This window comes from Coregonus lavaretus (genome assembly GCF_964263955.1).
Source record: "Coregonus lavaretus genome assembly, chromosome: 28".
NCBI lineage: Eukaryota > Metazoa > Chordata > Actinopteri > Salmoniformes > Salmonidae > Coregonus > Coregonus lavaretus.
Genome location: NC_140015.1, coordinates 21,542,328 through 21,570,239, shown reverse-complemented (window position 1 = coordinate 21,570,239; position 27,912 = coordinate 21,542,328). Strand labels below are relative to the sequence as shown.

The 27,912-nt window shown below is 42.4% G+C and overlaps 2 protein-coding genes across 3 annotated transcripts; one reads left to right on the top strand and one right to left on the bottom strand.

The window, feature by feature from the left end:
• Positions 1-12: 12 nt before the first annotated feature.
• LOC311104033 (phosphoribosyl pyrophosphate synthase-associated protein 1-like) lies at positions 13-11,680 on the bottom strand. The gene is made up of 10 exons (XM_084145684.1): positions 11,319-11,680; positions 10,719-10,771; positions 8,020-8,086; positions 7,442-7,614; positions 6,825-6,940; positions 6,655-6,710; positions 6,404-6,549; positions 3,318-3,388; positions 2,961-3,107; positions 13-2,242 (listed from the first exon to the last, which is right to left on the bottom strand). The coding sequence occupies exons 1-10, from the start codon at positions 11,399-11,401 to the stop codon at positions 2,084-2,086; spliced, it is 1,071 nt and encodes a 356-aa protein (XP_084001810.1). The 5' UTR covers positions 11,402-11,680; the 3' UTR covers positions 13-2,083.
• A 4,165-nt stretch (positions 11,681-15,845) lies between these two features.
• On the top strand, positions 15,846-27,620 carry LOC311104038 (cytoglobin-2-like). 2 transcript variants are annotated; one of them, XR_014610130.1, is made up of 4 exons: positions 15,846-16,170; positions 24,992-25,223; positions 25,331-25,990; positions 27,332-27,620. XR_014610130.1 is itself a non-coding variant. In XM_084145691.1 (3 exons), the coding sequence occupies exons 1-3, from the start codon at positions 16,028-16,030 to the stop codon at positions 25,487-25,489; spliced, it is 534 nt and encodes a 177-aa protein (XP_084001817.1). In that variant the 5' UTR covers positions 15,846-16,027; the 3' UTR covers positions 25,490-27,614. The 2 variants fall into 2 exon arrangements, 1 of the variants encoding a protein (XP_084001817.1); XM_084145691.1 differs by having other exon boundaries at positions 25,331-27,614.
• Positions 27,621-27,912: the final 292 nt, after the last annotated feature.

Below are 27,912 nucleotides of genomic sequence, written 5' to 3'. Positions count from 1 at the left end.
GGCAAAAACAAATGAATCCAAAGGTTTACTTTAACTTACAAAAATTGGATGCAGACACAAATGACAGAGGTTTTCGATTAAGATGAAATCATAAACTCACAAATAGGCTAGGCCACATCAAGATCAGACACAGAGGGGTAGTGAAGTAACAAATCAATGTGCTATCGGAAGACATGGATATGAGTTGGCATAGCAACAGCCATTCCTCTCCGAGACGGACTACCTTTTCTCATGTCTATACCAGACACTGGTCTAGTTAACGGTTTACACAATTAGCACATCCTACAGGATAACAAGGGACTGAACGTCAACAACGAAAGTAACAACGTTTGGTAGAGAGAAAGGAATGCAACACATTTACATTGACAGACTTTGCTGTACCAGAGACATAGGCACAAGCATTAAGAGCGGTTTTTCTTCACATACATTATGCATTTGCCTCAGAAGCATATCTCCCTGAGCATAAGGCTCCAACAGTGTTCAGACACAACTTCCCTTGAAAATCAGTTTGACTATTAGTCCACATCTTTTCATAGGGGTCACTAAATGGCATCTATCGTGACTACTTGATCCTACAGTACTAGATGTACAGATCACAGTCCTCCTGATCAACAAATTGACACCACAGTTCCATACATCATATGGGAAAGTGTCACGTTTGCAATTTCTATATTCAAAACCATGACCTCAGCATGGACACATAATGCATACATTGTCAGTCTTTCTGAATGCCAACGAGAAGCAACAAGACTATATAGGAAAGTCTACTTCAGAGGCAGATTGTCATATCTCCCTTTAATGTCAAAGGTTATATCCATTCAGATATCCATCTGGTGTTATACCGTTTGCCCAACGATCTGTGGCAATCATCATGACATTCGTTACAGTTACACAGTGAACAGTTGACTGAATGGACCAATACAGTAACAATGACAGTGTTTGGGATTCAAACATGGTGGGTCAAAAGTTCCTAATGTGTTGCCAAACGGGTGGTGGTAGACAATACATTTTATTAGATGTATTTGGTGAGTCAGCCTGAATTCAAGAGGCTTAGGTGAGTAACACAGAACACAAAACTGGTTGGGAGCTGCTGTCCTAGGGTTCCTTTAGCTTTGTTCTCAGTAGGTTTTGCATTAACACACCTGCATCTAAATGCAAATCAGTCACAGTGCTCGGTAGGCCTGGAGGGCCAGGAGTGTGGGGGGAAATGATTTAAGTAATAACTGATGTTATTGGGAAGATACTTAAACAGAGTGAAATATGGTCACCCTCCTTCATAACGGAGAACTGAGGAAAAAGCCATTGTAAGATATGTTGACAGTGGCTAGACCAGGTGTGGGCAATCATTTTGGCTCGAGGGCCACATCGGGATTTAAACCATTTTCGGAGGGCCGCACAGATTTTTTTCTAAAGCAATTTGCGGGCCAGAAAAAGGTCAATTATTTGAAAATATATAGGTCCATTATAATTTCTACATACTTTCTATCTAGTTTTAGATGTTCAAGAGTGGCCTGGAGTGGTTGTTTTACCCAAAATAATCATTTCCGCCCACCCCTGGGCTAGACACAAGGAAAGCTGGTTTTTATCCTAACATACAGTACTTACCCTACACTTTTCATTCGGGTGGGCAAAACAGTGAACAAATAAAATAACAAATTCCTCCATATCTTCAAGTATGGGGGGATTACAAAAGTTATCAAAACTACCGTGGAGGTGAGGTACTGTAATTCATGCACTGCTGGTTTGCCAGACCTTAGCATAGTAAGGGAATAAAACACAAATGACCTGACAACAAATATGCACATTAAATCAACCTTTTAGTTTCTTTTAGCACTTTTATTGAGCAACTCCGTATGTTTTGGGCACTAAAAGCTGATGAAAATGCATTTGATTGGTTTTTAAGAGGGGATATGATGACGGTACTCTCCCTCGTCATCTGAACTAGGCTGTGTGAAGGTGCAGACAACAGGAACAGTATGCACTTCTAGCATTGTGGAGAGAGGAGGGAAGCATACCGTGTATACCACCAGCCTTTCTCCTAACACCTCACCTCCAGCACAGACTCAACCCTATGTCTCTGGCCCTAGTCATCCACTGTGATGTTGCGGAACAGGTAGGCCATGGACTCCCCGTTGTGGATCCGGCGGATGGCCTCGGCCAGGATCATACTGACGTCCACTGTCTTGATCTTGGGACACTGGAGCTTCTGTACCTCGTGAGGGACGGTGTTAGTCACCACCACCTGGGGGGCAGACAGACAGGAGTCAGAGGAAGAAACACCATAACGAAGGTCGGCCGTGTGCAGTAGATCACCTGCTGGGTGTCGACGAACAGTGTTGATATTACATGTAGAATCGTTTGGAAATTAATAGAAAATGATGGCCGACGTACTGTGGTCAAAGGCGATAGGACGGCCGGGCCACCCGCTGCTTTCAACCGTTCGTCGGCGTGGTCTATTTTGTCTCATACTCAGATTGAACTGTGACTGTATCTTAGAACAGCCTTTATACAGGCGACCAAACATCCAACGAATCAATTTGCAATACCTTGCACACAGGTGGTACATAGAAAGTGTGGCCGTTGTCTTTGTTGTAAAGTGATTGAAAAGCTTTTACGATGAGGAACTGAGCACTTCCCCATTCAACATGTAGTGATACATTCAGAACACAGGGCTGCTGTTACAGATGTAGGATCTTAATTTGATCACCCTGTTGCAGGAAATGTAATGCAATGAAGGAAATGTACAACTTGTAGTGTATTTGAAGTTTTAAAAGGGTTCTGAAGTTAGTCATTTCCATTTCGAAATGTCAGACTTGATTTTCCCTTACAAAAAATGTATCAACCCCTACAAAAAATGTCCATTAATTATAATCCACATAATTCACATTTCCTGTTGCGGCAGGATTATTTTCCTGCTGTAGCAGACTGTCTCAAATTAAGATCCTACGTCTGTATCTCACCTCGTCGATGGCAGACTCCTCAATAAGGCGGGGGGCATCAGCAGACAGCAGCCCATGTGTAGCCATGATGTAGATCTTGTAAGCTCCTCTCTCCTTCAGAATCTCAGCTGCCGCCACAAAGTCCTCCACGTCGTCTATGATGTCATCCTGGGAAAGAACAGCAACCATGGGATTGGAAATTATGTATATCAGCATAGATATGCCTGTAGTTCCTTCATCCATAATCTAAGGGTGTCATATTCTGTTATTAAATTCAAATGTGGCAGAATTTAGCAAATTAATTTCAAGTGGCTCATTTTAGCACAGGCCTTCCAGTACAAATCACAAACGGCCCAAACAAAGGGGCACATTTCTTACAACAATAATGGCAATTCTTCCTCCCACATCTCCTACAACAGTGATCGGGGGCTTCTCCTTGGCCATCATTACTGAAAAGGAAGAACGAACTGGTCACTGCTACAGTCATCACATACAGTATCCGTAGGCCTAAACAATAAAACTAATGAGCATACATCTCAGAGTAGATTGGGTAAGATGGGTTAAAAGCAATTACAAACTCCAATTTCAATCACTGTTATGATTATGTATTCTTCAATTAGTTTATTTTCCATGCAATTCCACTCCTTCTTGGTAACTGGTTAACATTCTCTTTTCAAAATGAGATGTAATCGGGAAATTAGATAAATTCTGTCAATTGTCCCCATTATACTCTTATAGATTTAACTGGAATGCAAAACTCATTACAGCGCACGCAGAATCAAAATGACAGGCCTTTTGCCCAGCATACCCAATCAGACTGATATCGAATTGCCTCCACAACACTGCCTGCTCAGAGCAGACATTTGGCAACAGTTTGCATATAGCAATATGCACAACCTAATCTTGTCGTTAATCCATCAAAAATGATAGAGGCAGACAAGCACTGATGAGGTAATCACACGCTTACTAATGTTCCTGGTTTGTCTTATTGAACACCACTGTTGTCAGTCAATGGGGGAAGCGCACAATCAGCGGATGGACAATCTGCCAGCCAGAGTGGGGAAGCTGATTGAGGGAGTGAAAGCTAGAGAAGAGCAGGGAACACAGGTTCATGCCTGGAACACATGCCTTCCTTACAGGGGACCACACACAAGCAATAATAAGCACTGGAACATTTCAGCTTTTCAAAATGCATCAACATCACCACTAGGTTTTAAAATCTTCTGTAGTCTTAAACATATGTACTACCTAGAATGTTTTCAGGTAGAACATAGAAATTATCTAGTAAAAACTATAGTTAGGCCTACACATATGTTGGTGATAAACTTGTCTTGGATATATGTGAGGCAAGAGTTGAAAAGCCTGAAGATCTCAGCAATCCTCTCAATTAGGCTAGAAGCTAGCATTGCTTAGCTAAGGAATACATTTGCTATAATACAACTATACAGCTAATATGTGATAGTCATGGTTTGAGGTTATAATCAGATTTGCACACCCAAACCAGTAGATGTGTTGTTATTGTAGGGTCCACTTTTGGGATTTATAGATCCAAACACCCTCTGATTGCTGTTTCTCTGTACAACTCCAGTTATTTAAATGTGGGAAGGCCCAATGTGTGTGACACAGCAGCCCACTGGTTTGTATGGGCAGCAGGGAAGAGGTTGAACACAGCATAACCCTGACCTCACCTACTGTGGTGTACTGTATTGTGTGTGTTCAGCAGCACACACAAGAACATGTTGCCACCCACCCAAATATCTGGATCTTTGCTTTAGACTGAAAAAAATGATTATCCGGTTTCCTCTTTCTATCATGACGTATTAGGCCTATATATCAAAGGCATGCTTAATTAGTAACAAAACATGCATTTCTAAAGGCCAGGTGTTAGACTCCTTCGGGCGAGGCTTCAATAGGGAAGCATGATGTGTTGATTGGCAAGATGAGTCCGGATGAAAATAAAAACTGGGAGAAATGGTTCCATTTGACAAATGATAGAAGAGAGTCTCACAAAGCAACTAACGGAGGGCTTTCGGCCATCTTGCAGAACAATCTAAAGTCTCTGACTCTGACACACTGCTGGAGACCTGACTGTGGATCAAGGAAGACATTGATCCCATTCCTTATGAGGATTTCATCTACAGTATGCAGTGAGGGTACCAACAGGCGTCAGTACATCCACTATGGATCTGTAGCGCTAGAGCACATCAACTAGTTGATCCATATCATTTTGAATTGGTCTTTTTTGTGCTGTCCTCCATCACAACTGAGGACCCTGTACTTAAGACTGTTCATTGGCAAGATGATTCGAAAACCCTTGATCACTACATGCACGCATTAAGGAACCATTTGGAGAGGAACCATTTGGTGGTCAAAAGCGAATTAAAGTTTACGGTCGTACTTGGGAGCTCTATGCCTGGGAACGGAGCTTGTTGTTTGCTGCCAGCTATTACCAACAAATAAACACCACGTTAACACACATCCACAGAGACTCCACATAACATAGACTACTAAGACATGAAGCCAGGACTTGGAAAATCCTCTTACATTAAGCAAAATCTTTCAAGCTAACCCGTGTGTTACTTAGTGAAGAATCCAAAACCATTCCTCTAGGACTTCAAGCTTATTCATTCAAGAAATGTGTAGCGCAGTTTGCAACTGGCCCAGGCTTACAATAAGAGGATTTTTAAAGTCAAGGATAATAAATTCAGTAAATAATAAAAAATATTATTACAAAAACTAACACTGAAGGGGGGGGGCAGCCAGTTGGGCATAATAAATACTCTGGAGTCATTTGCCAATTACACAAAGCCCAGACAGAAAGTCTGACCATATTTTGTCAGACCCAACTGTTTTAACAGCCTTACCACGAATGTACTGAGAAAATGTGTTGAACTACATATCCAATATCAAGTTAGTGTCATCCTCTCAAAATGAAAAACAAAATGTATATTCTCTTATCCAAAATGTCATTTTTAAACATCTAAACCATTCTAAAACAATTTGGTATGAATGCCTTAAGTACATTTTACGGAGGCTAAGGTTGCAACATTAGTAGAGGCTGTGTATCTGTGGTGTTAGAGCGTGCAGTAAATAGGCTACAATATTCAAGATCCTTTAAAAAGAATGTCAGGTGTTAAAATGGTTACAGCAGAATCATTACTTTTATGAAGCTGTTAGTGCTGACATTAAATTTATGATGAGGATTTTGCCATGGATGTTTTGGGGGTTTGAAATAACGATTCTAATAATTCCGGCTTGAACATGTCACACTACACTTAACATACTTTTGGATGCAACCATTGAAGAGTCCAGGCATATATCTATATCTAACAGACATAGCCTGACCAACACTAAAGAATTGGGGAAGCTACAGACAAAGATACGGTTTCAATTTGATCTGATGGCAGACTGACTACAACTATACCTGGCTAGTACCAAGCTATAAGCTTCTAGAGAGGTCTTACAAGGCAGCTCCAGCCCAGGGTGTCCTGAGGTGTTACGGACACAGGGGGGAGAGTGTCGTCCGTCCGCCATGTCAGACTCTGAACACTGAGCCTCCCCATGCATCACTGCCAGGCCCAAACGCAGTCGCTCTGCATAGGACTGAGCTCTGAAAGACAACAGCAAGAAAACACTGGAGAAATGCAGACACCCCTTTACATTATTTACATTAGATGATCACACTCCAGGGCTCTGTAACTAAATAGTATGTTACCTCTTAGCAGCAGACGGTGACTTTGCAACAATAATGGCGTTTCTGTAATCTGGGACCTGAAGGGAAGTGAGAGGAGACCACATTTTACATCGAATAGGCTGCTGTGTGTAGTTTTCAATCTTACAACTTTACAACCAGGCATGGCACATGAGCTACAGTGAGATTGTTACCTCCTCCTGGATGTACTGAAGCAGGAAGGGGGAGGCACGCAGGTTGTCCACTGGAAAACTGAAGAAGCCCTGGATCTCCTTCTGATGTAAGTCCATGGTGATGATGTGAGTTAAACCTGGAAGGAGAAAGAGAGGGGATGAGAAAAGAGACTGAAGAAACAGCAGACTGCTTTTAAGAGAAGAGAAATCAGCCACAGCGGCAAGTTTAAAGGGAAATTTAAATCATTTTCAACTTCAAATTCTCCTCCAGCACCACCCCGACATCAACATATGTGAAAATGGCACGTTTCTATGTTTAGTAGTAAAAAAGATAGAGGAAGATAAGTGTTTCCAATGACATCATCAACCAATTAGTAGACAATTAGAAGTCGATGCCTACTCATTATTGGTTAAAATCACATGATGCACACTGATGATGTCATTGGAAACACTTATCTTCCTCTATATTTTTTTCCACAAAACAAAAAAAACACTAAATTTTCACATATGTTGATGTTGGAGTGGGGCTGGAGATGACGAATATGAAGTTGAAAAATGTAGACATTTTCCTTTAACACAGATGGTCAAGGGCAATGTAAACAGTAAACTGTTAACACTTACATACAGACTGTAATTACCTGCTTTGGCTAGCATGGAAGCCAGCAGCTTGCACACTATGGAACCCCTCTTCCTCATCTTACACTGCTTGCTGTAGGGGAAGTAGGGGATGACCCCAATGATGTTCTTGGCACAGGAGGTCTTGAGAGCGTAGGCCATGACCAGCAGCTCCATGATGGCCGTGTTCACATCTCTGGTTAAAACAAGGGAAAAGTGTCAATAACAAATAATGATGGTCACATTTATGGTCCGTTCAGTGCAAACCCATGCTGAGCAACTGTCCAGCAGAGGGCAACAATATATGCTCAGTACAGCTTGTGCATGCCAAGCCAGATGACATAAGAGGATGACTATTAATAACACTGGTAGCTATTCATATTATGGCAGATGAGCTTGTGCCTGATTTATAGTGTGTGAATCAAACAGATTTAAATATGGGTAATGTAACCTAACATGATATGACTGTGTGAATACCCCTCCTACAACATAGATTGATATGCATAGTCCTTAGGGCTGCACCACATTACACACACAGTATAGGTGTGTCTGTGTCCTAGACACAGAAGTGTGGGGAGATGACATATTTCAGTCTACTCACCTGGGTATGGTCTGGATGATGAAGATAGTTTGGCCGCGAACGGATTCCTTCACATCTACTCTGGTCTCTATCAAGGGTCACATAAAGTTGAATCAACAGCAAATGTGGGTAAAATGCTAACTTTACACTTGCAGCTCCCCAAATGTGTTGAGCCTAGTTTCTGTTAACTAGGGCATAACATTTAGTTCAGGCATAATTATCAAGTAAACACTTATCTGTAACATTTCATGTTTTCCAAAGAGAGAAATGCTTTGTATCAGGCCAAACAAATAAGGTGTCATTTGTATTAGCACAGTAGGCAGAGTGACTGGGTTTCAACCAGGGGTTGGAACTGGTTCAGGGAACAGAACCAATTTAAATTTTTTGGAGGAACAGAATCGGGAATGAAAGTGATCTATACTGTTCCGAAACAGAACTGTTATTTTAAAAGTATGGGAACCGGTAAATAACATTATTTTACGTTCCAGGCATTTTTTTCCAGTCCCACAAAGAAACGTAACAAAGCGCCTATGCAAAGCCCTCCCTCTGTCGCTCAGAAACTATAAAAAGGTAAGACATGTTTTTATTTTAATTCTGGTGCCTCTCTGCACACACAAGCTTGTTAGCTAGCTAGCTCTGGTCCAATGGCCAACTCTCTGAAGGTCAGACATTCAAAGTTCCTTCATAGAAGCCGCTCCTCCGTAAGTATAATTCTGTGGGACTAATTCAGATAATGCATGTCATAACAACAAGATGCCCAGCACGTCAAGCCAAGCCTCCTCCTCCCTTTCTCGCTCGCTCTCAATTTCAGTCGCATCTCGCACCCTACACTTGTCTGTCCAATCCATGTAAATAGCTTGCCCGGTCCATAGCAAGCTATTCTAGCCGCACTAATTGATGAAGTGATTTAATGTCAAGCTAAATGTTTAAAAAATATATATATTTCAGAGGTTTAAAAAGGAACAATATAAACCGTGTTTTTTTGGGTTCTAAACGGTTCACAACTTCATTTTGCTGGTCGGAACAATGGAACAGAACAAAACAAATTATGGTTCTGTTCAGAACTAAACGATTGGAAAATAATTTTGGTTCCAACCCCTGGTTTCAACCAATGATTTATACAGTGCATTCGGAAAGTATTCAGACCCCTTGACTTTTTCCACATTTTGTTATGTTACAGCCTTATTCTAAAATGGATGAAATATTATTTTTTTCGGCATCAATCTACACACAATACCCCATAATGTCAAAGCAAAAACAGATTTTTAGAAATGTTTGCTAATTTATTAAAAATAAAAAACTGAAATATCACATTTACATAAGTATTCAGACCCTTTACTCAGTACTTTGTTGAAGCACCTTTGGCAGCGATTACAGCCTTGAGTCTTCTTGCGTATGACGCTACAAGCTTGGCACACCTGTATTTGGGAGTTTCTCCCATTCTTCTCTGCAGATCCTCTCAAGCTCCGTCGGGTTGGATGGAGAGCGTCGCTGCACAGCTATTTTCAGGTCTCTCCAGAGATGTTAGATCGGGTTCAAGTCCGGGCTCTGGCTGGGCCACTCAAGGACATTCAGAGACTTGTCCCGAAGCCACTCCTGCGTTGTCTTGGCTGTGTGCTACGGGTCGTTGTCCTGTTGGAAGGTGAACCTTCGCCCCAGTCGGAGGTCCTGAGCGCTCTGGAGCAGGTTTTCATCAAGGATCTCTCTGTACTTTGCGTTGAGTCTTGGTTTCATCAGACCAATCTTGTTCGTCATGGTCTGAGAGTCCTTTAGGTGACTTTTGGCAAACTCCAAGCGGGCTGTCATGTGCCTTTTACTTAGGAGTGGCTTCGTTCTGGCCACTCTACCATAAAGGCCTGATTGGTGGAGTGCTGCAGAGATGGTTGTCCTTCTGGAAGGTTCTCCCATCTCCACAGAGGAACTCTGGAGCTCTGTCAGAGTGACCATCGGGTTCTTGGTCACCTCCCTGACCAAGGCCCTTCTCTCCATATTGCTCAGTTTGGCCGGGCAGCCAGCTCTAGGAAGAGTCTTGGTGGTTCCAAACTTCTTCCATTTAAGAATGATGGAGGCCACTGTGTTCTTGGGGACCTTCAATGCTGCAGAAATGTTTTGGTACCCTTCCCCAGATCTGTGCCTTGACACAATCCTGTCTTGGAGCTCTACGGACAATTCCTTCGACCTCATGGCTTTGTTTTTGCTCTGACATTCACTGTCAACTGTCAACTATAGAGAGGTGTGTGCCTTTCCAAATAATGTCCAATCAATTGAATTTACCACAGGTGGACTCCAATCAAGTTGTAGAAACATCTCAAGGATGATCAATGGAAACAGGATACACCTGAGCTCAATTTCGAGTCTCATAGCAAAGGGTCTGAATACTTATGTAAATAAGGTATGTCTGTTTTTTATTTTTTATACAGTTGCAAAAACCTGTTTTCACTTTGTCATTATGGGGTATTGTGTGTAGATTGATGAGGATTTTCTTTTAGAATAAGGCTGTAACGTTACAAAATGTGGAGCAAAGGAAGGGGTCTGAATACTTTCCGAATGCACTGTATACCAGTGGAGGCTGCTGAGAGGAGGACGGCTCATAATAATGTCTGGAATGGAGTAAATGGAATGGTATCAAACACGTGGTTTCCATGTTATTATTCCTATTATTATGAGCTGTCCTCCCCTCAGCAGCCTCCACTGTTATTACATAATTGGTTTCAACTCACCTCTATTGGACTCTTGATAGACCACCGACTTGCCCAATTCAACTCCCAGTCGTCTGTGGAAAAACACACCAGACAAACCAGTACAAGAGGTATGACACTGTGATGTGTCTTATTCAGACAGGACAGAGGCCCTGCATGAAAACTGATCCCACTTTGACTAAGCCTGCTGTACCCGCTACCATTTGATACCCAAGCAAAAAAGCTACATTTTGGAATGTGTCACATTGTAATTCCGAGACAGTGGGCCCACTACCTCGCACCTCTAGACATGGGAATAATTAAACTAGATCACAGGCAATGTCACTGATAACAGACAGTTCCCAGTTTCACACAGCCAACATTGTCTCACATTAAATCAATTCCCGTATGCCTCTGAATGTCATTGTCAACATCTAGCAGATTACCAACTCATAAACCCAATAGATGAATGACAGTAAGCAAGACCCCTGGCTAAATTCAAATGACTTCACCTGTGGTCATGCACCTGCAAACAGCAGCATACACATTTTAGCGTGCTAGCTAGCAACATTAGCAGGTTAGCTATCTAGCTAGCTATCATAACAACACGTACATTTAGCTAGTACAATAAAATATACATACTCGGTTATCTTCTTGGCTAGTTCTGTACATGCTGCAGTAGAATTAGCAGAGAAGACCCGATAACCACTTTTTGTGACATTCATTCTGGCAGCTGGTTAGCTAGCTAGCACCTGTGTAAACCGCTAGTACTAACGGCGCTAGCTAGCTTCTTCTCAAACTACCACACTTGCAGCTTGCTAGCAAGCGAAGTTAACTGTTAGGTAGTCATACGAAGAAAAATACAAAAACGTGCGACGTTGATGTTAAAATGCACTTTGTTATTATTAGACCTTATGATCTCCCAAGATAGCTACGCTAGCTGAGTGAAATAAATGTATTGCCGCTAGCTCCTATTTAGCTTTGCTGTCTGTCTGACTGTGTGTATAGTTGGCTGGCTGTGCAAGAGATAAAAAAAAGAAAAAAGAATCCTGAACCAAATCAAAATACCAATCTGGGAAAAGTCTTATTTAATTAATGTGACAGACCTGCAGCCTGTTATTAGTTGTTATCCATTTGAGTTAGCAATGTATTTATTTTTAGGTGGAAACAGGAGTGATTTTGAATCAATTAGTTATATCGATTCCTGCACTGGGAGTCAAGTAGCCCAAAGGCCGGCAGATGGCGATATTGAGTTGTTTCATTTTACCGTCCATCTTATTCTACTAACCTGCTACGTAAATTCTCTTAACCTGCTGCTTAAGTTTTCATTACCTGCTATGAAAAATCACTTCTGCTAGTCAAAACCGGGAGACTCGCCCTGAGAACAGTCTTGGTTTCAACTAGTGATGTGAAGTTTGTGAACAATTCATTATTTTTGAACAACTCTTTTTACTGACTGTTCAGTTAATGATAATGACTTTAGTGGTTCGTTTGACCTGCTAGTGCTGGCTGTAATGAGTCCTACCTGCAGCAGGATTTATGAGATGTGAATGAGAGGCTTGTAAGAATCATGACTCTTTGGTGTTTTTTAGTTCATCATTTGCTGGTCGGTGGTCCTGCATGCTCTGGGCATTACTTACTCAAATGAACGAAATGAGTCAAAAGATTTGTTCTTTTGACTGAATGAGTCGAAAAGATCAGAGTCGGGAGCTTTCAGGGATTTGTAGTCTTGCATGATGTCTACTTTGATGCTAATTAGCATTTTTGAATATGAGAATAAATAGAGCCGAATATGTTGATAAAACTCAGAGAGAGATTTACATGGTTATCAAAACGTCATGCCAATGTAAGCCTACACGAAACACAGCCCTTATTTTAAGTGTTTCTAAAAATCCCCTATGGGAAAAAACGAATGGTGCCTCGTAAAACTGACTATCCTACCGATCCTTGACTTCGGCGGTGTCATTTACAAAATAGCCTCCAACACTCTACTCAGCAAATTGGATGTAGTCTATCACAGTGCCATCCGTTTTGTCACCAAAGCCCCATATACTACCCACCACTGTGACCTGTACGCTCTTGTTGGCTGGTCCTCACTACATATTCGTTGCCAAACCCACTGGCTCCAGGCCATCTATAAATCACTGCTAGGCAAATCCCCGTATTTTCTTAGCTCATTGGTCAACATAGCAACACCCACCCGTAGTATGCGCTCCAGCAGGTATATCTCACTGGTCATCCCCAAAGCCAACACCTCCTTTGGCCACCATTCCTTCCAGTTCTCTGCTGCCAATGACTGGAACGAACTGCAAAAATCTCTGAAGCTGGAGACTCTTATCTCCCTCACTAACTTTAAGCATCAGTTGTCAGAGCACCTTACCGATCACTGCACCTGTACACAGCCCATCTGAAATTAGCCCACCCAACTACCTCATCCCCATATTGTTATTTATGTTGCTCATTTGCACCCCAGTATCTCTATTTGCACATCATCTCTTGCACATATATCATTCCAGTGTTAATACTAATTGTAATTATTTTGCACTATGGCCTATTTATTGCCTTACCTCCATAACTTGCTACATTTGCACACACTGTATATATATTTTCTGTTGTATTTTTGACTTTATGTTTTGTTTTACCCCATATGTAACTCTGTGTTGTTGTTTTTATCGCACTGCTTTGCTTTATCTTGGCCAGGTCGCAGTTGTAAATGAGAACTTGTTCTCAACTGGCTTACCTGGTTAAATAAAGGTGAAAAAAAAAAATATATAAAAAAATAATGATATTTCTCTGTTTGACCACTAGGTTTTATTAGCATTATGACAACTCCACTGTTAGGGGTGAAAAAACAGTCTGCTGCAACCTGATTGGCTGAACACGATATACAACATCCGGGATTAGCATTTAGCCACTCTAGCAGGGCGTTGGAAAATGGTTTTTCATAAGGAAAGTATGCATATTTTCCCCGTGTTTTTCCGCCATTCTCTCCATTAAATAAAGCTAATGAGGAAAGCGAAGCCTATGCAGCCTGAATGGAGAATGTTTTAGGTCTGAACAGGTCACTAGGGATACGAATGTATTGCCGGATGCAGTCAATGCGGTTGGACGGTAAGATGAAATGACTCAATATCGCCATCTGCCGAACTTTGGGCTTGAAGTTAAGAGTTTAGTTGAACATCTGAGTTACTTCTTGCAGTAATTATCCTGCGGATGGTGCTGATGTGATGCACTACTGCTGTGTTGACAGGATATCTCTGATCTATCTATATGCGGAAATCCAATTAGCATAATACAAAAAAAAACATAAAAATCTGTCAGTTTAAGCTAGAGATATCTGTTTTTTTGCATTGGATGCGTCTCAATCCACCACATCCGCCTATGTTGCAATTCCGCATCTGCGATGAAAGGTGACAGAGCTAGAGCGGTGTTTGTCAGATCATGAGACATCCCGAAAATCGGTCTTCTCACAAAATCGTCTGTAGTCCGAACGGTTTGGCCTAGAAAACTATTAGGACTCCTCTATGGGAAGATGAGACTCTCACGAACACGATGGTGTTCTCAAGTGTCTTGGGACTCTGAAGTCGGTACAGGCGATCTGCCAACTTCTGTCTGTAGCGTCCGAACAGTTTGGGCTACACACTAATATGCCAGGACATAAAGAGAAAGATCAGTGCTGTAACAAATATATTTTTATGTGAAACACTTTGCAAGTCGTGTGAGTGTAAGCTTAAGCCTACTGAAGACCCTGGAAGATCATTAGCATCATGTGGAAAGCAGTCCAGAGTATCAAATTCACAATATCAACATGCTCCAGCTTGTTGTGCACTGCTCACCGCTTGACTAACCTACTCCCGATATATTTTTGATTGACAAAACAACATCCACACCCAGCAAACCTGTCCTTAATCCTCGGTTATAAGGGTATGTGTTCAAGTGCATACTGAGATGACAAATTCCTTCAAGTTTATATCTTGCAAAACGTCGATCCCTCTCATATGAAAAATTACAAATGAAAAACTGTCCTCTCTATGGACAGCTTTCATGTTTTACATAGACTTCCTTGACGGAGAAGTTTAGAAGAACTCTTACAGAAATTGGACCTCACAAAGCAAGGTGTTGAACATGTATCAGCTCAAGCTTGTGACCCTTATTTGATAGTTTTTCTAACTCCAATGTAACCTACTTCCTGCTTACACTTCCTGCTTACACATCCAATCCACAAGTCTCTTGTTAATTAGGTCCCCAGCCCCCTATGTAGTTACTGTATCTATTATTGCCAAACCACAAGGAAGTAAGATAATAAGATAATAAGGTAACTTATGCACCAATGGCAAAGCACAATCTCAAAAGAAAAAGGAGGATAAAACTTAATTCATAATCCCTTCATAATTCTGGAGATAACACTGCCAACAGTTAACAAGCCAAGAAATGTCAGGGTTTGTAAACGTGCAACGTGATACTTCAGGGAGTGTGCCTCTGGACAACAGAAATAAAATTCTAGGTACTGATATGATCTCTCCTTTTTTTATGGAGGAAAACTAAACCAACAAAATACTGCTCCATTTCTAGCATACCTTAATCTGTTGAGCAATGCCCTTTATCTGTGTTCATATGAGAGCAAACGTAACGTTTTGTCTAATGCAGATAATTTTCACGATGCCCTATAGCTGTTAACTGTCTTTTACTTTTAGATTGTGTATATTATGTGGATTGTTGTGAATCGTTAGATATTACTGCACTGTTGGAGCTAGAAACACAAGCATTTCGCTACACCCGCAATAACATCTGCTAAACATGTGTATGTGACCAATAAAATTTGATTTGATTTTGATTTGTTTTTCACATATTACTCTGGAAAAATCTGAATGCTTTTCCTCTCAATATCCCCTACACACACACTCACACACACACACACACACACATACACACACACACACATATGAACACACAAAAACATAAAATAGGCAAGTACCAAATTGGGTGGGGAGGGAGAGGGGAGAGAAAGAGAGAGAGAGAGAGAGAGAGAGAGAGAGAGAGAGAGAGAGAGAGAGAGAGAGAGAGAGAGAGAGAGAGAGAGAGAGAGAGAGAGAGCGAGAGGTGTGTGGCTCCTCCTTACTCTGTGTGCACTCTCTTCCTCTCGCTTTTTAGTGTGTTCCTCATTTACTCACTCAGAAAAGGTTGAGAGAGGGGACCAGAGGGTCTCTCAGCAAGAGAAGGGTTTAAAAGGGGATCGTTTGAACAAGAGAGTGACTGTGTAAACAAAGGGAACTGGGTGGGGGTTGTGTTCTTTGGGACTCTTTATCACTTTTCTTCAACACACCGCTCCTGCAGCACTAAAGGACTCCTGGATGGAGAGGGAGCAGGGAGAGGTAAAGGCAGATCGCCTGGAGCGCCCAGACCCACTCTCTGACTCAGAGAGAGAGATGATCAAAGACACCTGGGCCAAAGTCTACCAGAACTGCGATGATGTCGGGGTGGCCATTCTCATCAGGTAAACTTTACCTATACTCTCTTTCCCTTGTTTCTTGCCTATAACATCTTGAAATTGTCGGTCTAAAGACACTAATAAACTTGCCTAGGTGCACACATTTCCTTTTGGGGAGTTGTGGAGGGCTGGTGACAGAAGAGCTGTAACTTACTGAATGCTAACTCTTTCAACACAGCACACACATTTTGTTCTTGCTGTGTGAGTTTGCTTCTCCTTATTTATTACATTGCCAACATGGCTCCTTATCTGTCTGCTAAATGGCATATTATTATTATTATTATTATTATTATCTTGCACAATGGTTGTTTCTACCTAATCGTGTTGCAATAGTTGATTGTAATAAATAACGATGTTCTTGCAACCTAGATTACAATCTCTCCATGACCCTAGCATGATCCCCACTACAGGTGATGGGAACTGAAAGTTATTTTAACAAAGTGTGAAGATTGTAACATGACAATTGACTTGACCTGCGCGCTCTCAGTCTGTTAGAGAGGGCGCCATCCCTCATCTCTGAGCTATTGCATCTGAAATTGGCTCCCTTCCTATCCATATTCCTATCAGTTGGCAGAAGCAGAGGGAAAAGTGTGAAGCTCAATCCATCTTGCTGCTTATTCCAAGCTGACATATTTGGCTCTGCAGGTGCTCCCTCCCTGAGGGCAGATCATGTTTCACATATCTGCAGACCAGGGATCTCTGACCTAACTCATTGAACCCTCACAGGGATGTCTCTGTCTAATCCCTCATTGAGCCCCATGAAGATGAGTGATCAGGGCCACTCCCTCCATTCATCATTACATAGTAGACAGGAGGTTATTATACTGTATCAAACCATTCAAAGGCAGATAGTTTTGGGTATACTACCGTACATGACTTACTGTATACTTACTGTCTATATATTACAGCAGACAAGCAGTAGCTAACCTCTGTGACCATTTGTGATGAGCAAGGCCTTTGGAGTGGTGAGGTTTGCACCATGAGACAGCACTGCCCCTCACAAGTAAATAACTATGTACCAAAATAGTTTTCATCTATATTTTTCGTAGCCGTCTATTTACCACCACAAACCGATGCTGGCACTAAGACCGCACTCAACGAGCTGTATAGGGCCATAAGCAAACAAGAAAATGCTCATCCAAAGGCTCCTAGTGGCTGGTGATTTTGATGCAGGAAAACTGAAATCCGTCTTACCTAATTTCTACCAGCAATTCTAGATCACCTTTACCCCACACACAGAAACACATACAAAGCTCTCCCTCGCCATCCATTTGACAAATCTGAGTATAACTCTATCCTCCTGATTCCTGTTTACAAGCAAAAACTCAAACAGGAAGTACTAGTGACACGATCAATACGGAAGTGGTCCAAAGAAGCAGATTCTAATCTACATTGACTGTTTCGCTAGCACAGACTGGAATATGTTCCGGGACTCATCCGATGGCATTGAGGAGTTTACCACATCAGTCTCTGGGTTACAGGCAACATGCGGACTGAGCTAAAGGCTACAGCTGCCGCTTACAGGACTAAGATCGAATCCTACTACACTGGCTCTGATGCTCGTCAGATGTGGCAGGGCTTGCAAACTATCACGGATTACAAAGGGAAACCCAGCCGCGAACTGCCCAGTGACGCAAGCCCATCAGACGAGCTAAATGCATTCTATGCTCGCTTCAAGGCAAGCAACACTGAACCATGCGTGAGAGCACCAGCGGTTCCAGATGACTGTGTGATCACGCTCTCCGTAGCCGATGTGAGTAAGAACTTTAAACAGGTTAACATTCACAAGGCCGCAAGACGGATTACCAGGACGCATACTCAGAGCAAGCTCTGACCAGCTGGCAAGTGTCTTCACTGACATTTTCAACCTCTCCCTGAACCAGTCTGTAATACCTACATGTGTCAAGCAGACCACCATAGTCGCTGTGCACAAGAATGCCAAGGTAACCTGTGTAAATGACTATCGCCCCGTAGCACTCACATCTGTAGCCATGAAATGCTTTGAAAGGCTGGTCATGGCTCACAACAACACCATCATCCCAGACACCCTGGACCCACTCCAATTCGCATACCTCCCCAACAGATCCACAGATGACGCAATCTCTATTGCACTCCACACTGCCCTTTCCCACTTGGATAAAAGGAACACCTACGTTAGAATGCTGTTCATTTACTATAGCTCAGTATTCAACACCATAGTGCCCTCCAAGCTCATCACTAAGCTATGGACCCTGGGACTGAACACCTCCCTCTTCAACTGGATCTGGGACATCCCCAGGTGGTGAGGGTAGGCAACAACACATCCGCCACACTGGCTCTCAACACGGGGACCCTCACGGGTGCATGCTTAGTCCCCTCCTGTACTCCCTGTTCACCCATGACTGCGTGGCCGTGCACGACTCCAACACCATCATTAAGTTTGCGACAACACGACGGTGGTAGGCCTGATCACCGACGACAATGAGACAGCCTATAGGGAGGAGGTCAGAGACCTGGCAGTGTGGTGCCAGGACAACAACCTCTCCCTCAACGTCAGCAAGACAAAGGAGCTGATAGTGGACTACAGGAAACGGTGGGCAGAGCACACCCCCATTCACATCAACAGGGCTGTAGTGGAGCAGGTCGAGAGCTTCGAGTATCTCTGTGTCCACATCACTAAGGATCTATCGTGGTCCAAACATACAAACACAGTCGTGAAAGGGCACAGCAACGCCACTTCCCGCTCAGGAGGCTGAAAAGAATTGGCATAGGCCCTCAGATTCTCAAAAAGTTCTACAACTGCACCATTGAGAAAATATTGACTGGCTGCACACCACTTGTTATGGCAACTGCTTGGCATCCGACCACAAGGCACTACAGAGGGTAGTGCGGACAGCCAAGTACATCACTGGGGCCGAGCTCCCTGCCATCCAGGACCTCTATACCAGGCTGTGTCAAAGGAAGGCCCAAGAAATTGTCAAAGACTCCAGCCACCGAAGTCATAGAATGTTCTCTCTGCTACCGCACGGCAAGTGGTACCAATGCACCAAGTCTGGAACCAGCAGGACCCTGAACAGCTTGTACACCAAGCCATAAGACTGCTAAATAGTTAGCTAAATAGTTAACCAAATAGCTACCCGGACTATCTGCATAGACCCATTTTGCACTAAAAAAATTTTAGTCATCACATACGCTGCTGCTACTGTTTACTATCACTTTACTGTCACTTTATTCCTAGTTAAATGTACATATCTACCTCAATTACCTCATATCCCTGCACATCGACTTGGTACTGGTACACCTTCTATATAGCTAAGTAAATGTGAATTATTATGTGGATTATAATGGAAATTGTTGTAGGGATTTATACAATTTTTCATAAGGGAAAATGAAGTATGAAATTTCAAAGTGGAAATTACAAACTTCAGAACCTCAAATACACTACAATTAAAAAATGTCCTGCATTGCAGTAAAGTTCTCCTGGACCAGGGTGATCAAATTAAGATCTTACACCTGTAGGAGTTGAAAGAAAGGTTGACAAAGGATATCATATGAAGATACATGCTCTGTCACAGACTGATGTGTGTCAGTGTCTTAGTGCAATGTTGCAATTTAGATGTGTCAAAGATCAGAGTACTGTACCAGCTTTGAAAACTGTAGAATAACTATAACTAAACCACCCCTTCAGACACAGTACAGATGTAGTAGGATCTTAATTGTATCATCCTGTTGCAGGATAGCTCTCCTGCAATGCAGGAAATGTAAAACTTGTAGTGTGTATTTGAGGTTAAAAAGGCTTCTGAAGTTTGTAATTTCCACTTTGAAATTTTAGACTTGATTTTCCTTTACGAAAAATGTATTAAACCCTACAAAAATGTTAATTAATTATAATCCACATAATAATTCACATTTCCTGTTTCTGCAGGATTATTTTCCTGCTGTAAGAAACTGGTTCAAATGAAGATCCTACATCTGTACCATTTGAACAAAACAAAAAACATTTTCAGTATACTTTGGAAGTTTCTAAATTTACTCCTGGAAACAATATGATAACCTAAATTATATGGTATTATACCTGAAGGCAAATTCGCACTGCGTGACCTAAGAATGTCCCTTTTTCTAGGACTTCAGGGCGTCTCTTAAACACAGGTCTTATGACAGCTTGATTAGATTTCCTCTTCTTCCCTCCATTCACATCCTCTACAGTCTGTAGATCCTCAGCCAGGAATCCCAAGAATGATGGGTAATCGATAGAGCCAAGTTAAATTATCCACTTGACTCCGAAAGAGCAGTTCCTATATTTTCAGTACAGTTAACTCCGTAGTCTATCCCAGCCTCTGTCTGCTTCCCTTCTGTTTTGATGTTAAGAACATGATTATCAAAAGGACATAATCTTGGTCATAAATTGCAATGCTTTCATTTCATGCAATACTTGAATACCGGTACTTAAAACATCTTAAGCCTCAAATTGCTCTGAGGCATTCCAAATGCCCGTAGTATTATATGGTGACATGGAGCACTTACAGGGAGCAAACTTTAGCTGTTAAGGGGTCTTTGAATCATTGGAATCTTTGGAGATTTGAAGGCATGTTCAGGTATAATCTCAAACCTCAACTTCTCTCTCTCTCTGTCAGTTTAATACTAAAAGCTATGCTTGGTTCATTTAGTCCTTTGTCTCCCGAGTGGCGCAGTGGTCTAAGGCACTGCATCGCAGTGCTAGCTGTGCCACTAGAGATCCTGGTTTGAATCCAGGCTCTGTCGTAGCCGGCCGCGACCGGGAGACCCATGGGGCGGCGCACAATTGGCCCAGCGTCGTCTAGGGGAGGGAATGGCCGGCAGGGATGTAGCTCAGTTGGTAGAGCATGGCGTTTGCAACGCCAGGGTTGTGGGTTCGATTCCCATGGGGGGCCAGTATGAGAAAAAAATAATGTATGGACTCACTAACTGTAAGTCGCTCTGGATAAGAGCGTCTGCTAAATGACTAAAATGTAAATGTAAATAACTAAAATATCCAATGCAAAATACCAATAGCTCTCTGAAAAGTATTGTATCGGTGATGCATCTCATTGTAACAAAATCCAGGGTATCCATAGGTATTTGCATTTATCAAATACCTATTCAATTTCCACTCATGGCAAGTATGTAACTTTCATAATAACCATGAAACTATCTCAGAAATGAGCCCTATCCCAGAGTAGGATCAACAGGCTGATGATATAAAACACTAATGAGGCTATTTATATGCAGCCACCACAGGTCATGGGAGAGATTAAACACCACTGTCTTAACTACTTATGAGTGAAACAGACGATCTGGCTTTACAATTGAATGTCATTGAATTAGCACATGCATAGACCCTCCACTTTAAGCAGAAGAGAATGAGACACCCCCTCCTCTGTCTTCCTTGTCTGATTCCTCCCAACACTTGATTTCACAGGTGAAGATAGTGGAAGCCATGTGCTTTAATCGAAACACAATGCCTTCCCCATAGGGCATCCCTTTTCTGTTATGGGTTTTAAAAGGATAGAGGTATGGGACATCTGGAACAGATACACACAGACAGCTGTATTGTATCTGTCCCGGTCACTGGAGGCTGTAGCTTATTGCTCAATACTACTCTCTTTCACAATGTGGTCTCTGGTGGTCAAACCAGTTTATTCCACAAAGAAAACCTATATCATCATTGGAGGTATTCTGTTTTTAAATTATATAGAATTAGATGGGTGGTAAGTAAGGTCTTATTCTAATACATTGTTTGGGTGTTTACCAGAGCTGATAGGAATACACAAATACTGTAGCACACCAATGTTGAACATGAGTGTGGGTGTAGGTGCATCCGTCCAAACCAACCATATGGTATATCCCTATGATGTAGAGCTAATTGTCTCCAACCTCGACTGTAACACAGTGAGAGGGAAGCAGCAGATGAAGTCACTGCTGCCTGAGTACACACAGCCATTCTGACCGTTTATTTCAGTGTGTAATTACACGAGCAACCAACTAACCATCTCAAGCTCATTAGCGCACTTCACTGTTGGTCCGCTCATACGGCCAGACATGGAGATGATGACAGTGTGAGGGAACATGTTGTTGTAACCTCTCCAGTTAACTGATAATAAAGAGTGATTCATTTAATATTGACTTCAGGTGTCCCTGCTGTTGAATTTCCACCACAGCAGCTTTGTGAGTTTTAGGGGAGCGCTGTGCAGCTTGTATCCAGTCACTGTCAGGCACTGAGACCAGACATCGGGGACCACATTGGAAACAAGTGGAATCGCTATACCGTGTTATCGCCTGGGTTGTACTCAGTGGATCTTTTTCCAAATAAATTAATCACCGGGACCAACAGATCTCCTAGACTCAGGAGAACATAGCGGTAGCCACTGATATGCCAGGATGTACACAGACCTGATGACAGGCTGGGTGTCATACTGAATGGATTCTTACCAATGCCTTGCTCTACATTGTGGTACATTATATAATTGTGCTATTTATTATTATTTTTATTTATTTTTTACATCACTCTGTTTGTTTTTGCTAACTGACCAACATTTCTTCTGCCTTATCAGCTGGAAGAAATGTACAGTTGAAGTCGGAAGTTTACATACACTTAGGTTGGAGTCATTAAAACTTGTTTTTCAACCACTCCACAAATTTCTTGTTAACAAACTATAGTTTTGGCAAGTCGGTTAGGACATCTACTTTGTGCATGACACAAGTAATTTTTCCAGCAATTGTTTACAGACAGATTATTTCACTTATAATTGTCACGATCGTTGATGAACGGGTCAGACCAAGGCGCAGCGTGATATGCATACATGTTTATTTGACTATTAAACACAATGACAAAACAAGAAACGAAACGTGAAGTCCAAGGTACACAAACAACATACCTAACACGGAACAAGATCCCACAACCCACTAGTGCCAATAGGCTGCCTAAGTATGGTCCCCAATCAGAGACAACGAGCTACAGCTGCCTCTGATTGGGAACCACACCGGCCAACATAGAAATACACATAATAGAACACCAACATAGAAATACCCAACATAGAACATACACACCCTGACTCAACATTTAAGCGTCCCCTGCGTCAGGGCGTGACAATAATTCACTGTATCACAATTCCAGTGGGTCAGAAGTGCACATACACTAAGTTGACTGTGCCTTTAAGCAGCTTGGAAAATTCCAGAAAATGATGTCATGGCTTTAGAAGCTCCTGATAGGCTAATTGACATCATTTGAGTCAATTGGAGGTGTACCTGTGGATGTATTTCAAGGCTTACCTTCAAACTCAGTGCCTCTTTGCTTGACATCATGGAAAAATCAAAATAAATCAGCCAAGACCTCAGAAAAAAAGATGGGAGACCTCCACAAGTCTGGTTCATCCTTTGGAGCAATTTCCAAATGCCTGAAGGTACCACATTCATCTGTACAAACAATAGTACGCAAGTATAAACACCATGGGACCACGCAGCTGTCATACCGCTCAGGAAGGAGATGCGTTCTGTCTCCTAGAGATTAACGTACTTTGGTGCAGAAAGTGCAAATCAATCCCAGAACAACAGCAAAGGACCTTGTGAAGATGCTGGAGGAAACAGGTACAAAGGTATCTATATCCACAGTAAAACGAGTTCTATATCGACATAACCTGAAAGGCCGCTCAGCAAGGAAGAAGCCACTGCTCCAAAACCGCCATAAAAAAGCTAGACTACGGTTTGCAACTGCACATGGGGACAAAGATCGTACTTTTTTGAGAAATGTCCTCTGGTCTGATGAAACAAAAATAGAACTGTTTGGCCATAATGACCATCGTTATGTTTGGAGGAAAAAGGAGGAGCTTGCAAGCCTAAGAACACCATCCCAACCGTGAAGCACGGGGGTGGCAGCATCATGCTGTGGGGGTGCTTTGCTGCAGGAGGGACTGGTGCACTTCACAAAATAGATGGCATCATGAGGAAGGAAAATTATGTGGATATATTGAAGCAACATCTCAAGACATCAGTCAGGAAGTTAAAGCTTGGTCGCAAATGGGTCTTCAAAATGGACAATGACCCTAAGCATACTTCCAATGTTGTGGCAAAATGGCTTAAGGACAACAAAGTCAAGGTATTGGAGTGGCCATCACAAAGCCCTGACCTCAATCCTATAGAACATTTGTGGGCAGAACTGAAAAAGCATGTGCGAGCAAGGAGGCCTACAAACCTGACTCAGTTACACCAGCTCTGTCAGGAGGAATGGGCCAAAATTCACCAAACTTATTGTGGGAAGCTTGTGGAAGGCTACCTGAAACGTTTGACCCAAGTTAAACAATTTAAAGGCAATGCTACCAAATATTAACTGAGAGTATGTAAACTTCTGACCCACTGGGAATGTGATGAAAGAAATAAAAGCTGAAATAAATCATTCTCTACAATTATTCTGACATTTCACATATTAAAAATAAAGTGGTGATCCTAACTGACCTAAGACAGGTTATTGTTACTAGGATTAAATGTCAGGAATTGTGAAAAACTGAGTTTAAATGTATTTGGTTAAGGTGTATGTTTTTACAAACACAGTTATATTGTATTTGAATAGCACATGCTTGTGCTCAGGCCATGGTTGAGTAAATGAAGCATAACCTGTACAGAACCTGGAAAGTGGTTAAACATTAAAAGGGCAGTCATGCTCTGCATCTGTCTCAACACGCTCCAATTATGTTTACTTATAATATCTCACTGGGCCAAGTAATGCACCTGGAGTTGAGGGATAGCTAGCCAGCTCTGGTGGAGGGCTGAAGGGCAATGAGATTAGGTGAGTAGCTGTTCAAACTCTGGTCTCCCACACTCCTCCTCTCCTCTACAGGCTCTTTGTGAACTTCCCCTCCTCCAAGCAGTACTTCAGCCAGTTCCAACAGGTGGAGGACCCTGAGGAGCTGGAGAGGAGTGCCCAGCTCAGGAAGCACGCACGCAGGGTGATGAACGCCATCAACACCCTGGTGGAGAACCTCCATGACGGGGACAAGTTGGTGTCTGTGCTGAAGCTGGTGGGCAAGGCCCATGCACTCAGACACAAGGTGGAGCCTGTCTACTTCAAGGTGAGGAAGAACCGGGCAACATGTTTTCACATAACTAGCCACCATTATCCACAGGCACACCAAAGCAAATGTATCACTCATTCCATTTCCCTCTTTCTCTTCCCCAGATCCTGAGTGGGGTGATTCTGGAGGTGCTGGGTGAAGACTTTCCAGATTACATCACTCCAGAGGTGGCAGGGGCATGGACCAAACTGCTGGATGCCGTCTACTGGCACGTGACAGGCGTGTATGAGGAAGTGGGTTGGGCCTCCAGTTCTGCTGTGTGAACCATCTGTCTGTCTGGGTCAAAGTGACCGTCAGTGACTACTGTGGACTCCCGGAGACCGACTGCTACTGGGCCTTGGCTTAGGAGTAGGACAATCTACGTCTGACCATTCAAGGGAAGAAATCTATCTTTCCAGAGCTCATAGAATCTTCCTATGTATCATCATGGCTCCCTCCCTGTATCTTTCCCATGCCACATTGTGGGGTGTGTTCTTCTGATGGACTCTCTTGTGAACGATGGGGTGGTGGTTTGTGCTGACTTTGGTTGGAATGTGTGTGAATGGGTATATGTTTATCTGCATTTATGTTTGAGGTAGAGCATAAGCGCTACTCAGACTAATAGAATCTTGGATGTTTCTTCAGTTACATTACCAAGAGATTATGTTGAAGATTGAGGATTGGCAGATATAAGAACTGTATGTAATGTCATAGAGACAGTCTTCAAGTACACTCCCCTACACATATTTTTATCTTTACACCAAAAACATACATACAGGGGAGCAGTGGCGGCTCCTGAAAAAATTCTCAGGGGGGGCAATTTTTCTGATGATTTAGGTGACCTACACACATTTTAAAAAAGATATGTCCAGCAACAACATGAAGACAGGGGCAGCATATAAGTCAATACCAGAAGCATTTATTGACTGATCTCAAAAGTGTTGGCTTACCAGGGTTGGTGGAGCCCTCAGTTTCATCTTTGCCTCGCAAAGCTAACTCAAACACTCCGCAAAACTTCACACACTGGATTAGCCGGCTGAGGATGTGGCGGTTCTTGCTAATGTCGTAGTAAATATATTTGTTATAGTGAATATGGAATATGATATGTTGAGTAAAATGTTGTGCTAAGATCTATTTAGGTCAGGAGCTGGTTATAAGTTCTGTTCCTATCCAATAACAATGGACAAAAGGGTCCTATCTTGTCAGCCTTGTCAGTTTCAGTTCTCCAGTAAACTTGTGATTATCAACACTAACCTCATCGTTGTGGCGGCGGACAGCTAGCCTGTATCCCTCATCCAGTTGAGTGGGAATGTTCACTCTCCCCAAAGCAGACAATCTCAAACAGCTATCCATGTGGGTCTTTGACAGCTCATGTTTCTTAATCTTTCCTGAAAGATGGTGCATGTCCGTTACACACCAGTCGCTGTCCAAGCGGTGCTGTCTGCCGTGCCGCCTTCAGGGTGAAAGAGTAAGCAGGGGGTAGCAGAAGACTGCATTAGCTACATCGCAGCCTGCTAGCCAGGTTTTTCGTTCGTACCAATTTTTGGAAAATCCTCGGGTGTAGGACTTCCCCCCTTTAGTAGAAACCTGTTGAATTATTAAATTTGGTCTGGGAGGTCCTAATTGTTTCGTTGCCAATTTATCTTCATTTGTTCGCCGACAAAAAGGAACTTCTTTCAAAGACACAATCGAGTTGCACTGAAGCCTAGCCATTTTCACAGTAGTAGTGAATTGATTGATGAGGCTACCCGCTCTTTTCTTAGTTACGTTCATGGTTATGTTACGTATGACGAAAACGCGTAAGTGCAAGCCCTCAGAAACCCATAGAGATTGTATTGAAAGCTCTGATATTTGAAAAAAATAGATTTTACATGGGAGTCTATGACAGACTTCTGGGCGATTTTCAACCTGACTGAAATCGCCCCAAAAGGGGGGGGGCCATTTGAAGCACGACTTTAGCCTGATTGGACATTTAGTGGCACTGTGGCAGATCAGACGTCTAGATTACAACACTGATAACTACTGTTGCCGTGATATAATTGATTAGAAAAAAAATCCCTTCCTTTTCCCGTTTGGCAGTGCGTCGCCCATATCGCCCTATTGAACACACCGCCCCTGCAGGGGAGTGTATGTCTTCTGCTAATCACTCACTTGTTAACCTGGGTTGTGCCTTTCTTTATCCCTAACACTGGCATCAAGGCCTTTGTTCATTTCATGTGATGCTTTGCTGGTGTTTCCTGTACAGTATATTGTACTTCAGAATCAGATCCACTTCACTCTCTCTCACCTCTGACTGATACAAAATGAGAAATAACTTGTGAGGTGTGGTGTCCTCATTTAAGCAATGTAAATGTTTCTTATCAATCCCTGTATCTGTATAATAACATATTAAACCAAAACAATTATGATATCTATAATGGACGTCATGATCCTATTCATCCCATGCTCCTATTACATGCATATTATTCTTAATCACTTGTTTTTCACTGTGAAGTATTTGCACTCTCTTTCATCCTGCTGTGGCCTACTCCCTGTGAGTCAGCAGTCCTGAGGATAGGTGGATTAGCAGGAGGCCTAAAGGTATTTATACATGTCACGAGACCCTCAGAGAGAGCGTTGCTCAGTTCTGAATCCAGCCACCTCTCCCTGCACATCATTGATTGTTGTGGGAACACAAGGGCACATGTTGCCTTTCATTCCAGCATCA